General features: G+C 43.1%; 2 protein-coding genes across 4 annotated transcripts in view; one reads left to right on the top strand and one right to left on the bottom strand.

Annotated features, from left to right (window-relative positions):
- ABCC2 (ATP binding cassette subfamily C member 2) overlaps positions 1-4814 on the top strand; it is a 73033-nt gene extending 68219 nt beyond the window's left edge. The window contains exon 33 of the mRNA XM_045438540.1: positions 4290-4814. The gene's annotated coding sequence lies outside the window, so the exon portion shown is untranslated. The remainder of the gene's footprint in view (positions 1-4289) is intronic.
- Positions 4815-8376: 3562 nt separating this feature from the next.
- The window catches only part of LOC123576945 (dynamin binding protein), a 114725-nt gene continuing 107886 nt past the window's right edge, over positions 8377-15215 (bottom strand). For all 3 annotated transcript variants that reach the window (XM_045438549.1, XM_045438550.1, XM_045438551.1), the window contains 2 exons: positions 11871-12412; positions 8377-10023 (listed from right to left, as the gene is read on the bottom strand). In XM_045438549.1, the coding sequence (XP_045294505.1) occupies positions 9838-10023; positions 11871-12412 (728 nt within the window). In that variant the 3' untranslated portion in view covers positions 8377-9837. The remainder of the gene's footprint in view (positions 10024-11870; positions 12413-15215) is intronic.

Below are 15215 nucleotides of genomic sequence, written 5' to 3' on the forward strand. Positions count from 1 at the left end.
AAAATCTCAAACAACCTAGCCTAACACCTGAAGGAACTAGAAAAAGAACAAACAAAACTCCGAACTCCAAGAGAAGAAAGGAAGGAATAATGATCAGAGCAGAAAAAAATGATATAGAACCAAACAACAAACCATACAATAGAACAGATCAATGAAATCAGGAGCTGGTTCTTTGAAAAGATCAATAAGATTTTGATTAAAAAAAAAAAAAAAAGGACTCAAACAAAACCAGACATGAAAAAGGAGAAATAACCGATACCACAGAAATACAAAGGATTCCAAGAGAACATTATGAAAAATTGTATGCCAGCAAACTGAACAGCCTAGAAGAACTGGATAAATTCCTAGGAACATATGACCTCCCAAAATTGAATAAGAGAAAATATGAATAAACTGATTACTCATTCAGTTTCATTGCTGGTAATCAAAAAACTCCCAACAAACAAAAGTGCAGGACCAGATGGCTTCATGAGTGAATTCTACCAAACATTTAAAGAACAGTTAGTATCTATTCTTCTCAAACTATTCCAAAAAACAGAAGAGTAAGGAAAGCTTCTAAATTCATTCTATGAGGACAGCATTACCTTGATACCAAAATCACATAAAGACATTATAATAAAAAATACGGGGGGCGCCTGGGTGGCTCAGTCGGTTGAGCGTCCGACTTTGGCTCAGGTCATGATCTCACAGCCTGTGAGTTCGAGCCCTGCGTCGGGCTCTGTGCTGACAGCTCAGAGCCTGGAGCCTGCTTCTGCTTCTGTGTCTCCCTCTCTCTCTGCCCCTAACCCACTTGCATTCTGTCTCTGTCTCCGTCAAAAAAAATAAACAAAACAAAAAAAAAAAATACGGGCCCAAACCTCTAATGAATGTAGATGCAAAAATTCTCAACAGAATATTAGCAAACTGAATCCAGCAATACATTCAAAAAATCATTCATTACAATCATATGAGATTTATTCCTGAGATGCAAGAGGGATTCAATATTCGCAAATCAATCAATGCAATCCATCACATCAACAAAAGGATAAAAACCATAGGATCATTTCAATAGATGGAGAAAAAACATTTGACAAGGTAAAACATCCATTCATGATAAAAAAAAAAACAAAAACCTTCAACGAAGTAGGGTTAGAGGGAACATACCTCAACATAAAGGTCATATATGGAAATCCCACAGCAGGGTGGTTTGTTCGGTCGAGTGGCCAATTCCCGATTTTGGCTCAGGTCATGATCTTATGGTTGTGAGATCGAGTCCCTCGTTGGTCTCCGCACTGGGCATGGAACCTGCTTAAGATTCTCTCCCCCTGTCCCTCTACCCCTCTCCTGCTCATGCTCTCTCTTTGAATGAATGAATGAATGAATGAATGAATGAAAAACCTACAGCGAACATCATACTCGATGGGGGGAAACTGAGAGCTTTTCCCTTAAGGTCAGGAAGAAGATAAGGATGTCCACTCTTACCACTTTTATTCAACATAGTACTGGAAATCCTAGCCCCAACAATCAGACAAGAAAAAGGAATAAAAGGTATCCAAATTGGTAAGGAAGAAGGAATACTTTCACTACTTGTAGATGACATGACACTATATATAGAAAATCCTATAAAGACTTCACAAAAACACTACTAGAACTGATAAATGAATTCAGGAAGGTTAAAGGATACAAAAATCAATATACAGAAATCTATTGCATTTCTTTTTAATTTTGTTTATTTTTGAGAGAGAGAGAGAGACCGACAGAGAGAGACAGAGTATGAGTAGGGAAGGGACAGAGAGAGAAGGAGACACAGAATCCGAAGCAGACTCCAGGCTCTGAGCTGTCAGCACAAAGCCGGATGTGGGGCTCGAACTCATGAACTGTGAGATTATGACCTGAACTGAAGTCAGATGCTTAACCGACTGAGCCACCCAGGCGCCCCTTTATTGCATTTCTATACACTAATAATGAAGTCACAGAAAAGAGAAATTAAAACAATCCTATTTATAATTGCACCAAAAATAAAATACCTAGGAATCAACTTAACCAAGGATGTAAAAGACCTGTATGCTGTACACTATAAAACACTGATGAAATAAACTAAAGATGACACAAACAAATGGAAAAAGATTCCATGCTCATGGACTGGAAGAAGAAATACTGTTAAAATTTCCATGCTACGAAAAGCAATCTATAGATTTAATACAATCCCTATCAAAATACCAACAGCATTTTTCACAGAGCTAGAACAAATAATCCTAAAATTTGTGTAGAACCACAAAAGACCCTAAATAGTCAAAGCAATCTTGAAAAAGAACAAAACTGGAGGTATCACAAGCCCAGATTTCAAGATCTGCTACAAAGCTGTAGTGATCAAAATGGTATGGTACTGGCACAAAAATAGACACACAGATCAATGGAACAGAATAGACAGCCCAGAAATAAACGCATGATTATAAGCTCAATCTTCAACAAAGGAGGAAAGAATAAACAATGGGAAAAAGTCTGTTCAACAAATGGTGTTAGGGAAACTGAACCACTCACTTACACCATATACAAAATTAATTCAAAATGGATTAAAGACCTAAATGTGAGACCTAAAACCATAACAACCCTAGAAGAGAACATAGGAAGTAATTTCTCTGACACTGCTATAGCACAATTTTTCCTAGATGTGTCTCTTGAGGCAAGAGAGAAAAAGACTGTAAACTATTGCTACTACACCAAAATAAAAAGCTTCTGCATAGCAAAAAATCAACAAAATTAAAGACAACCTATTGAATGGGAGAAGATATTTGCATATAATAATGGGTTAGTATCCAAAATATATAAAGAACTTCTACAACTCAATATCAAGAAAACCCAATAATCCAATTAAAAATGGGCAGAAGAGGGGCACCTGGGTGGCGCAGTCGGTTAAGCGTCCGACTTCAGCCAGGTCACGATCTCGCGGTCCGTGAGTTCGAGCCCCGCATCAGGCTCTGGGCTGATGGCTCGGAGCCTGGAGCCTGTTTCCGATTCTGTGTCTCCCTCTCTCTCTGCCCCTCCCCGGTTCATGCTCTGTCTCTCTCTGTCCCAAAAATAAATAAACGTTGAAAAAAATTTAAAAAATGGGCAGAAGACATGAATAGACATTTCTCCAAAGAAGACATACATATGGTGAACAGATACATGAAAAGATGCTCAGTATCAATCATCGGGGAAATGCAAATCAAAACCACAAGATCCACCTCACACCTGTTAGAATGGCTAAAATCAAAAACACAAGAAACAACAAACTGGTGCACCCACTGTGGAAAACAGTATGGAGGTTTGTCAAAAAATTAAAATTGTTATCATATGATCCAGTAATTCCACTACTGGGTATTACTCAAAAAAATACAAAAACACTAATTCAAAGTGACATATGCACGACATATGCACCCCTATATTTATTGTCACATTATTTACAATAGCCAAATTACAGAAGCAGCACAAGTGTCCACTGACTGATGAAGATGTGATACACACACACACACACACTAGAATATACTCAGCCATAAGAATGAAATCTTACCATTTGCAATATGGATGGACAGATATAAAGCTAAGTGAAATAAGTCAGTCAGAGATAGATAAATACCATATGATTTCACTCATACATGGTATTTAAGAAACAAATGAACAAAGCAAAAAAGATACAAAACAAGAAACAGACCCTGAACTATAGAGAATAAACTGATGGTTACCAAAGGGGAAGGGGTGGGGGGATGGGCGAAATAGGTGAAGGAGATTAAAGAGTACACTTATCATGATGAGCACTGAGTAATGTACAGAATTATTGAATCACTATAATGTATACCTGAAATTATTATGATACTGTATGTTAACTATACTGGAATAAAAAAGGGCTTTATGATAAAGATATTAAAGTAAAAGATCGTAAAAATGCATAAAAGAATTGGCTGCAAGAAGCATTCCATTTCCATAGCATTCCTTTTTACTTCATAGGCAGGAAATAGATTATGCTATACAATTTATGCAATATAAAAATCAACTAGTTAGGGAAGAAGTAGAAAAAAGAAAAAAAGGGGTGTGTGTAAGGCAGAATTCCTTTTAGGTAAAATGAACAGAAAAACAAAGTTTCTGGAAGAAAAGAAAAATTACTTAGGACTAGTTTTGTTCTTACTGAACCTAAACAATGAACTAATGTAAGAGCTCCTTTCTTCAACTCTAACAATCAAGGCCTTGGTCGCCATATTGGTTAGTCACCTTGGTCCTCACTGTGACAGCCCCTGGCTATTCTTCCTGATAACCACTGTCATGGATTTCAGCTCCACCTACCCTCTCCTTGGCTTCCACTATGAACGATTGGTTCTGCTGGAGCAACAGTCTTTGGGACGTTTGCTGCATAAGCCCACAGCCACTCACTCTTCTCTAGGAAACAACTTTGTTGGAATCCATCTATAGAGATTGTCGAGTTATCCACTGGTTGTACCTCTAGACACAGACTTCTTTCCCAACAGCTGGTGCTAACACCCTTGCCTGCTGGCTCTTTTGTTGTTGGCATCTATATGCAGGAAAACTGTGATGTTAAGGTTTAACATTCTGGTATCATAGAGACGCCTCCTAGCCCCATAGATATCTGCCTGGCTGATACTGTATTTCCAGTCTATAAACCAATTACACTTTTGCTAGCTTTTCATTTTCCTCACCAAAAGGTCTAATTTTCCTGCATACTTACCTTCAATGTTAATGGTTGACCCAAATCCTTTTGTTTTAGCCAGATTTAAAGTAGGGGTATGGCTCAAGGGCCAAATCTGGCTGTTTCTGTAAATGAAGATTTATCAGAACCACCATGCTCACTTTTGTATTATCTATGCCTACTCTTGGGTTACAGTGGCAGAGTTGAGGAGTTGTGACAGACTGTATGGCCTACAAAGCCTAGAATATTCACTGTCTGGCCTTGTACAGAAAAGGTTTGCTGACCCCTATTGCAGAATCACCAGGGTAGCCTGAATTGGATCATGCTTCCGTTCGCAAAAAGAGAATTTGCCTCAAAAATGGCATGTGATTTCATAACTGCAGTAGACAGAAATAATGGTCCCTAAAGATGTGCACATCCTAATCCTCAAAACCCATGAGGATTTATTTACCTTACATATCAAAAGGGACTTTGCAGATGGGATTAAGGATATTGAGATGACCTTATCCAGATGGGCCCAATGTAAAAAGGATCCCCAGAAGAGAGGCAGGAGGACCACAGAATGAAGATGGTGTGAGGGCAGAGACATTGGAAGATGCTATGCTGCTGGCTTTAATGATGGAGAAAGGGAACATAAGCCAATGCAGGCAGCTTCTAGAAGCTGGAAAAGGCAGGGAAACAGATTCTCCCTTGGAACCTCCAGAAGGAACTGGCCCTACCGACACTGTCTAGCTGAGTGAGTGAGACTGATTTTGCACTTCTGACCTCCGGAATTATAAGAAATTTGTGTTGTTTTAGGCCACAAACTGTGGTAATTTGTTATAGCAGCAATAGGAAACCAATATAATATGATAAGTCCAAGTAGCTCTGATGAAATTGCCAATATTCTCCAACTGAAGTTGGCTTAATGACAATTCATTGATCTTCAGTGAATCCCGTTTGAGTTTGCAGACGACTACACCATCTTTTCAGCCCTGCTAACAACAGGTTTCAGTGCTCATACCTGTCCCTCTGCTGGCAAACTGCCAGCATCTTATTCAGCATCATCATTTTTGGAGGTAATCTTTTCTTGACCTCAGCGGAGAGGTTGTGGGAAGGTCCTTTGTTAAAGTGAGTCATGGTGACTCCATAAGAGGCGGCTGCGACACATCAGCAGTCTCTCTCAGCTTCCCTGATCCTGGACCTGAGGAGTGGCTATGGGAAAGGTTTGGAGCTTGACTCCTCTTGGGTGTCTCAGGGGACAACTAGCATGGTGGTACACGGGCAGTGACTTGTGACATGGTTGAGGCCTGCAGACCTCCCCCCACCTACCCCCGATCTGCAGTGGAGTCCCATGCATCGGCCGGCTCCCAACGTCTCCCGAATGAACACCCTGCCGCCGCCCAGACCAGAATGCTTGCTCCCTCTCACCACACCACCAGAACTTACCTCTGGGAAAACACTACACTGGCTCCCTTTTCTTGGAGGGTCACCCCTGAGTGGGGTGAGGGAATAGCTTGCAAGGTCTGCAATTTGTTGTTGAACACTCCCTTCTTGATACATGCAAAATACTAATATCGATCTTCAGTAATACTCGCATGTAAAGTTCCAGTGGGCTGAGTGAGATACAGCAAGGGTTCTCCTGTACCTAAGAAAGACATGAGTAAAATCTTCATCAATGCAACATATTAATATATAGAAAAGTTTAAAATCCTGACCTATACGGTGATTTAGAATGATGCGTATACATCTTGAAGTTTCTTGGTCCTTGGGCTCTAAGGTTCTGCAAGTGAAGCATCTGTGTCCTTCTAGGGCCTGTTTGTATTCCTGACCCTGAAACAAAACCCACATAAACAGAGTCTCAGCTGCACAACTAATTAAAACAGAGTGACACAAAATTCAATCCTTATTAGAACCACGTACTACTCCTAGAGCTCAGTGCACAAAAATTTACACACGTCATCTTATTTGGTTCCCACAATAATTTTGAGAGGAAAGCCAGGAATCGAGACTTTATAGATGGCAATTCCCACCACTTCTCCATTCTCCTAGGACTTTTGGATGAAAGCACAACTGAAGAGCTACTTCCAGACAGGAAAGGGAGAAAATTCATGAGAGGAAGCAAGTAGGCAAACCGGATTGAGAGATTTTCCTCAATGACATTTCCTTCTGTTGTGTCTGAAACATCTGACACCCTTTCCTTCCGTGGTTTCTGTAACTCTTACTTTTCTGACGGCAGAAAAGCCCATTTACAAAAATTGCCTTGACGGATGTTCTCAAACTTGGATGTGTGCACAAATCACGTGGGGCCTGCATTTCCAGCAGCTCCCAGGTTAGTGACAGTGATGCCACTGGGCTGACAGCCACACTTGCAGAAGCAAGACAAGCAGACATCTAGTGTTTAAAACAAAAGACACATTTTCAGAAACCCGTCCCCATCCCAATGACCTCCTCTTTGCCAGTGATTCCATCATTTCTTTAATTTCATATTCTTTATAGGATGCTTTTTTCCACTCTCAAGCATTCTTATATCCGAAGCAGTTAACTTTTTTCCTATTAGATTTTCTTGCCTTTGATCTGTAGTCCCTCCCAATCATCTTGTAACATTTAGCTTTCCTAAAACAGGCAATCTACTTAAGAACTTCCAAGAGTTTATTACCAGACTCATCAAATCTAAATTCCTTGACTTGAACCTCAAGGCTCTCCGATTTATCACTATGTATCAGGCAGTGTTCTAGCACTCTCCATGTTCCAACTCATTCAATCCTTACAACAACCCATGAGGTGGCTAGTGTTACCATCTACTTTAGAGGTGGGAGCTGAAGCATGGGTTGGGTAAATTGCCAGGGTCACACAGCTCTTAAGTGTCTCAAGCCAGACAGTCTGGCTCCAGAACAAGGTGTAAAAACTCAGCTAGAGAACTCAAGTTTAAATTCAGGATTCATCAAAAACTTGATGTGTGACTTGGCGAAGTCACAATGTCATTAGATCTCATTTTCCTAGTTCATAAAATAAGAGTTGGCCTAGTTGATCTGTAAGTTTCTGTACCACAGAGTCTACCTATTCAATCATGTTTTCTATCCCTTAACAATATCAGACAATCGGGGCGCCTGGGTGGCTCAGTTGGTTAAGCGTCCGACTTCGGCTCAGGTCATTATCTCACGGCTCGTGAGTTCGAGCCCCGTGTCGGGCTCTGTGCTCACAGCTCAGAGCCTGGAGCCTGTTTCAGATTCTGTGTCTCCCTCTGTCTCTCTCTGACCCTCCCCTGTTCATGCTCTGTCTCTGTCTCAAAAGTAAATAAACGTTAAAAAAAAAAACAATATCAGACAATTGCTTCACAGTCACCCACACATCATCCTCCACCTCCCGTCCCCAGCCCTGTCCGGCTGCTACTCCAAGCCTTGTTACTTAACCGCTAGTGCACCGGCTTCCACTTCTGTAATATCAGGAAAACACTTACCTCGTAGGGCTTCCAGTTTAGAGACTTCAGCTCTTCCATTCTGCTGGGATAAACACGCTTAAAACAAACAGGCAATTGCCTGCAGCATGGGGGTCTTGAGGGTACAGTCATTCTGTTGAAATCATATTTGACAAAATGAGTTTTTGACTTGGATTTCTTCAGTTAGCCTCCCATTTTCCAGAATCTAGACATCATTTTGAATTGTCACAGAGGTACCCTCAGAAATCTGATTAGGCTCAAGCTAAACATGGAGGGAAATCAAGAAAACACACTCATGGCCCTTAGAAATGCTTTTATTTATAAAATAACTACTTAAATATAAACATCTCTAAATATAAACACTATTCACAAGAGACTCGCGTTGCTGCCTTCAGACCAACCCACAGACACACAGAGCTAAGGGGTCCACAGGTGTCTCCCAATTCATCAGGATTTTAAGGCCAAAGGTGCACTTGGACGAGCAGGGGCTGGAGGTGTTCTACATTCCCTTAAGACAGAATTCATAGTTTCTTGTTTCAAGGTAGGCTCCATATCTGAGGCAGACCTTAAGAATAAGAGCCCTCCTCAAATAGAACTTTTAGGGGGAGATTCTTTCTGTAAGGATTAGCAAATAGTTTCCTGAGGCCAAAGGGAGGTACGATCAGGCACTTTAGAATCTGTTTGGCTTAGACTATGGTCTCTGAAGCACGGAGGTTAGTGGTGAAACAGAAAATGCTTATTTCCAAGTCTAGGATAAGCTACCTCTGGGACTGCTTATCCTAATTCATACAAGACACGTGTGCTATGCTTTCTGCCTCTGTGGGTAGCAGGTGTGGATGAAGGAGAAAGGCATCTGGTCTTCCACAAAGCCAGACTGCTTCCAGCTCCCTGTGGAACGAATCCTTTTCATGGGGTTGCTGGAGCTCTGAGCCTGTTCTCCTAAGAAAATCTATCAGTTATTGGATTGCAGGTAAAGGGCTAGGAGAGATCACACATGGACTCGATAACGCAGAGGTGGCTGTTCGAAAGTATAGGTGGCTATACACCTAAAAGGGAAGAGAACCTTCCAGATAAAGATCGAAGGGAAATACCGTAAATATTTTTTAAAAAGAGAAAACAACAGAATTTTGCAGAGCCAATCTGGAAATGCAGTATTTGAAATAAATAAGAAAAAGATTACAGATGGTAGTGTTTCAGGGACTTTTAGGAATTAGAGGCAGGTGTGTATGCGTGAATGTGTGTGCGGAACACTGAAGCTCTGAAACACCAGATTTGATACAATCTCAACAAACTCCTTGCCACATGCAGAAGCACAGTCTAAAAGGGCTCCCGGAGAATTCTTCACCCAAGTCAATTTCTGGTCATTTGTTCGTGGAGCACAGGACCACCCCAAACTCAGTATGGTGTAACCAGAGCCAACATCTAATGCTGTAGCACAGCTTCCAGCATACTATACAATACTGGTTTTCCGGCTGGCGGCTTCTCATTCCCAAAGGCTGACCCACGACTTGCCTCTTCTTGTGGTCACTGAATCCTTCATAGCCCTAGGGTCCATTTCAAATCCTAGAAAGTCTAGTGAGCATCAAGATTGACACAACCCAGTGGTGGTGAACAAGACCCATCTTGTGCCCCACTGTGCCATGGTTAAGCAATGTAGACAGGGCCTGTGTCCCAGGAGCAGGTGCCCTCTTGGGGGCCACCAGAACCCTTCAGCAGAAGGAAAGTGAAGGCAGCAAGGTTGAGCGGGAGGGAGAATGGCTCAGGTGTATTCAGTTTTGCGGATATAATTGGATGGAACATAGCCCTTCTTCCCATTAACTTCGGCTAACCACCACTCTGTATTTCCTGTAACATCTTTAAACTCCAGGATCTTGAGTCTCTGATTGGCTGACACACTCAGCTCATTTGGGTTCCGTGCCTTAAAGGTATAGACAGCAAAATAGACCTGGGGAGGGAGAGAAAGTGAGTTAGGAAATGGGAAACTGCTTGGAGCAATACTGTCCAACAGAACTTCCTTCAGTGGTGGGGTTGTGCGATTCCTGCACCATCCAGTATGGCAGCCTCTAGCCACGTGTGGCTGTCAAGCACTTGAAGTATTAAGGCCAGTAAGACTGAGGTGCTTAATTTTTTTTTTCAAGAGATTTTTAAAAAATATTTATTTATTTTTGAGAGCGAGCGAGCATAAGCGGGGGGGGGGGGGGGGGGGCGGGGGAGGACACAAAATCCAAAGCAGGTCCTGAGCTATCAGCACAGAGTCCAATGTGGGGCTCGAACTCATGAACTGTGAGATCATGACCTGAGCCAAAGTCAGACACTTGACTGATTGAGCCACCCAGGTGCCCCATGAGGTGCTTAAGTTTTAATTTTATTTAATTTTAACTAAAACTTAAATGGCTACCCAAGGCTGGTGGCTACCATTATGAACAGGGCAGATTCAAGGAAAACCATACTCTTTTACTCTTTCAGAGTTGCCTTAAAGAGGAGAAGGAACCTTCAGTCAATATGGAAGATGGGTGGTACTCAGTGATCAGAAGGGGAAGCCAAGAGGCCTGAGGGGCACAAGGATGAAAACACACCTGAGGAGTCTTAGGGCCTGGACAGGAGTTGATGAAGTTCAAAGTGAGCTCTTTAAACAAAATCAGAATCTAAAAAAGGACCATTTTCTCTTTCCACATGTCTAGAAACTGTCCACTGGGAGCCCAGACCTTAGATGTCTGTCCTGGGCAGTGAGTAGTAACAGAATTGCCAGAGAAATGGGCATGCCCTATGCTCATCTGTAGCACTGAGGAATGTGTCAATAGAAAGACTGGGCTGAGAATCCAGTGTGAAAACTGGTTCTGGAATCCAAAGCTTGACAGAAGCAAATACCTCCGTAACCTCGGAGTCTCTCAAACAAAGGCAACCCTGATGGAGATGAGCTCACAGACAGATGTTATAAAACACACAGAAACTCCCTGCTGCAAGAGTGAGTAAAAGCCACAAGTGGGTGACAGGGATTCCTCAGCTGTGAATGTGAAAATGACTTTTTTTTTTTTTTTTTTTTTTCAACGTTTATTTATTTTTGGGACAGAGAGAGACACAGCATGAATGGGGGAGGGGCAGTGAGAGAGGGAGACACAGAATCAGAATCGGAAACAGGCTCCAGGCTCTGAGCCATCAGCCCAGAGCCTGACGCGGGGCTCGAACTCACGGACCGCGAGATCGTGACCTGGCTGAAGTCGGACGCTTAACCGACTGCGCCACCCAGGCGCCCCTGAAAATGACTTTAAAATATGTAGGTTTAAGATATTCAAGATGCAAAAAGGTTAGAGAGAGAGAGAGCCAAAGCATAAGGGACTCTTAAAAACTGAGAACAAACTGAGGGTTGATGAGGGGTGGGAGGGAGGGGAGGGTGGGTGATGAGTACTGAGGAGGGCACCTTTTGGGATGAGCACTGGGTGTTGTATGGAAACCAATCTGACAATAAATTTCATCTTAAAAAAAATAATAAAAATAAAAAAAATTCAAGATACAAAAGCTATGTTCAAATTCATAAGACAAGAATAGGCCATTACATAAAGAATGGGAAACACTGAACCTGAGCCAGAATGTTATTTCTAAATTCTATGGGAAGAAAAAAATAGCTGTTTGAATAAACACCTAAGTAGATGGGATAAACAGCAGATTTTCTAAGAGTCGCCCGTGAGCTCAGCCCAGATTCCCTCACAGGCCCTGGGCGTGCCTGGGACATCCCCGCTCCCACACCTCCAGCCTTCCTGCTACCTGTCCCACATGGTGACTGGGAGCGCTTACCTGGTTGCCTTCTGCCTCACTGCTTTCTGGCTCTTCACTTGTGTCTTCCAGAGACTGGGTTGTTCTTGTACATCCTTTTATGAGGTCTTTTCCCTGCCCATTTCGCCCTGGTAGGGAGTAACCTACCATTTCTGGATGCCTGGAGTTTCTGTGGCTCCTGAGGGCAGGGGCAGGCTGGTTAATGTCTCTGACTGCTTCCATAGAGTCCCACGGCCTGGGCTGGGAGCTGGAGTCTGGGTCTGAAGGGCACCTGGAAAGACTGCTGTCTGAGCAACCCAAGTTTAAGGATGCACTGAGAGTTTCTTGGTCTACTTCCTTCAATGCATCTTGAGGCTGTTTCTGGCAAGACCCTGAGGTAAAGGACACAGCCATGCTGCTGGGGTTGACGGTCAAGGTGCTGCTGCTGTTCTGCCGTGGGAATCTGGGAGAGGAGCTGCTATGCTCCGACTCGGTGGAGGAGTGGCTGCCAACAGAGACATCGGAGTGGCTGCGGCGGGCGTTGTAGGGCTTCAGGAAGGAGCTGTACACAAAGCCTTTGGTGACTACAGGGAGGAAAAATCAACATGAAGAGCTTTTAGTGGAAGGGACAGCAGGCGGAGTCAACAGAGAAAAAACTGTGGTTGAAAAGCTAGGTCAAGAGGCGCCTGGGTAGCTCAGTCGGTTAAGCACCCGATTCTTGGTTTCGGCTCAGGTCATGATCTCGTGGTTTGTGAGATCAAGCCCTGCCCGAATAAGGCTCCACACTGCCAGCGTGGAGACTGCTTGGGATTCTCTTGGGATTCTCTCTCTCTCTCTCTGCCCCTCCCTGACTAGAGCTCGCTCTCACACATGCTTTTTTTTAATCTTTATTTGTTTTTGAGAGAGACAGTACGAGGAGAGGGGCAGAGAGAGAGAGAGAGAGAGAGAGAGAGACAGAATCCGAAGGAGGATCCAGGCTCTGAGCTGTCAGCACAGATGCTCTCTCTTTCAAATAAATAGAACTTTAAAAGAAGAAAAGAAAGCTAGGTCAATAGTGTGAGGGACAAAAGAAGATGCCTAGGGACAAAAAAGATGAGACATTCAATCCCAGGTCTGATGTGGGTGGAGACGCAACTCTGGCTGCCTGCCAGCGCGTTCTCGTTACAACCCCACAACAATGAGTGACAGGAGCCCTTGTGAAGACTCAAGAGGAAAGTATTAAAAATCACCACATGTGTGAGAATGAACATATGAAGAGAATTTAACAGGATATCTACATCATGGAAACAAAAACTAGGAGAGACTTAACTAAGGATGTGTTCAGGTACACCAAGTACAGAAAAAGGGATTTTAAAAACCATCCTCATAGTGACAGAGCCCCTCAGAAAGGGCGTCCGGCTCTCTTTCCATCTGGAGCACTTGAATCCCGCTTCTAGTTTGGGAACGTGGTGGAAATACTGTGAGAAGAGTCTCAAGTAGGAAGCGGTTTATAGGAGTTAGTATATACACAACACAGGCACAGCACATGTTCACTTTAATAAATTGCCTAAGATGATGGCAGGGAGGGCCCTCGGCTAAAACTTTTATTATTTTGGGGGTGGGGGCGTGGGGAAGAAAGTTTTAATACAAGTGATCAGGTGCTTACAAAATTACTGGAAGGTCTAAAGGATCAGGGGCTAGGCTGGGCCTGGCTCCCGAAACCCTACTGCACAACTGCCCACACCAGCAGAACTTCTACCTCAATCACAGCAGGAATCTGGAATCAGGAAGATGCAACACTCTCCCTTCTGGACGGATTTCTGAATTTAAGTCTCCTCTGACTGCACCCGTTGGTGAACCCAAATCAGATCCAAATCCCTACTGCAAGGAAGTCCTCAGCTAAAACTTTTAAACATAAAAAAAAGACTGAAATCCCTGATCCACAGGAACATTTTTTATGTTAAGAAAGAAGTATCTGTCAAGGCAGGGACCTGGAGAATGTCACCTCTGTGCGAGGAAGGGCCATCTCCGTCTTCATCTTCAATGTGTTTTCTGTACTAAGAAAACTGCTGCCACCCTTGTTACATCTGCTGAATGATGGGAGGGGTCCCCGGGGCAGATGGTAAGGGGTAGAGGGTCTAACAGCTGATCCTAATACCGTGGGCTTCCTGCCACCCCTCATCAGGATGGAGAAGAGAAAAGCCCCAAGGATGGAGCAGCCTCTTGAACAGCCTGGCTCTTGACCAGGAGTCTTTCTATGAACCCGTCACCTGCTTCACCGGCCCATCACCCTCCATCCTTGTCCTTCCTTTCCCACTTCCAATCTCCATTCTTTGGGGAAAGCAGGAGTGGATGGAAGAGAGAAAATCCACAAAACACTTTCAAACTGAGAATGTCACAAGTTTACATTCCAGTGGTGTGAACATAGATGTTTATTATATAGGCCCACAGTCCTTACTAAAATGCTTATTTAGGGGGTGCCTGGGTGGCTCAGTTGGTTAAACATCTGACTCTTGATTTCAGCTCAGGTCATGATCTCTCGGTTACCGAGTTTGAGCCCCTTGTCGGGTTCCGCATGGACAGTGCAGAGCCTGCTTGGGAGTTTCTCTCCCTCTCTCTCCACCCCTCCCTCCTCCTTTCTCGCTCTCTCAAAATAAATAAACTTATAAATAAAAATAAAATGTTGAGGGCCAGATGTGTTTTGGAATTCAGACTTTGTGAATTTTGGAAAAGGACTCAAGTACATATACTGTCTATGACATCTCCAGCAGTATCTAGGTCAACACCTCATAATTAAACCAATTCATGTTTCTAAAATGTATGACTATTTGCATCAAAAGAGATGAGTAATGATTATATATAGGCTCACATCACTTTGTTTGGATTTTGCTATCAAATAAGTTCAGATAAGGGAAGATTTTGGCAAATGAATTCTTGTTTTTCAGAGCTTTTGGATTTGTGGAATTGGGGAGAAAGGATATGGATCAATATTACTCTTTTTACTTCTCCTTTAATTCTATTACAAGCCCTGCCTCACTACCACCCCTGCTAGAAACAAACTATAAGCTATTTTTATTTTTTTTATTTTTTTATTTTTTTTTTAAATTTAATGTTTATTTATTTCTGAGAGAGAGAGAGAGGGAGACACGAATCCCAAGCAGGCTCCAGTCTCTGAACTGTCAGCACAGAGCCCGACGCAGGGCTTGAACCCACAAACTGTGAGATCATGACCTGAGCCGAAGTCAGACGCTTAACTGACTGAGCCACTCAGGCGTCCCTAAGCTATTTTTAAAGCCATTTTCAGGGCGCCTGGGTGGCTCAGTTGGTTGGGTGTCCGAGTTGGGCTCACGTCACGATCTCACAGTTCGTGAGTTAGAGCCCCGCGTCGGGCTCTGTGCTGACAGCTCG

This window comes from Leopardus geoffroyi, chromosome D2, assembly GCF_018350155.1.
Source record: "Leopardus geoffroyi isolate Oge1 chromosome D2, O.geoffroyi_Oge1_pat1.0, whole genome shotgun sequence".
Classification (NCBI taxonomy): Eukaryota; Metazoa; Chordata; class Mammalia; order Carnivora; family Felidae; genus Leopardus; species Leopardus geoffroyi.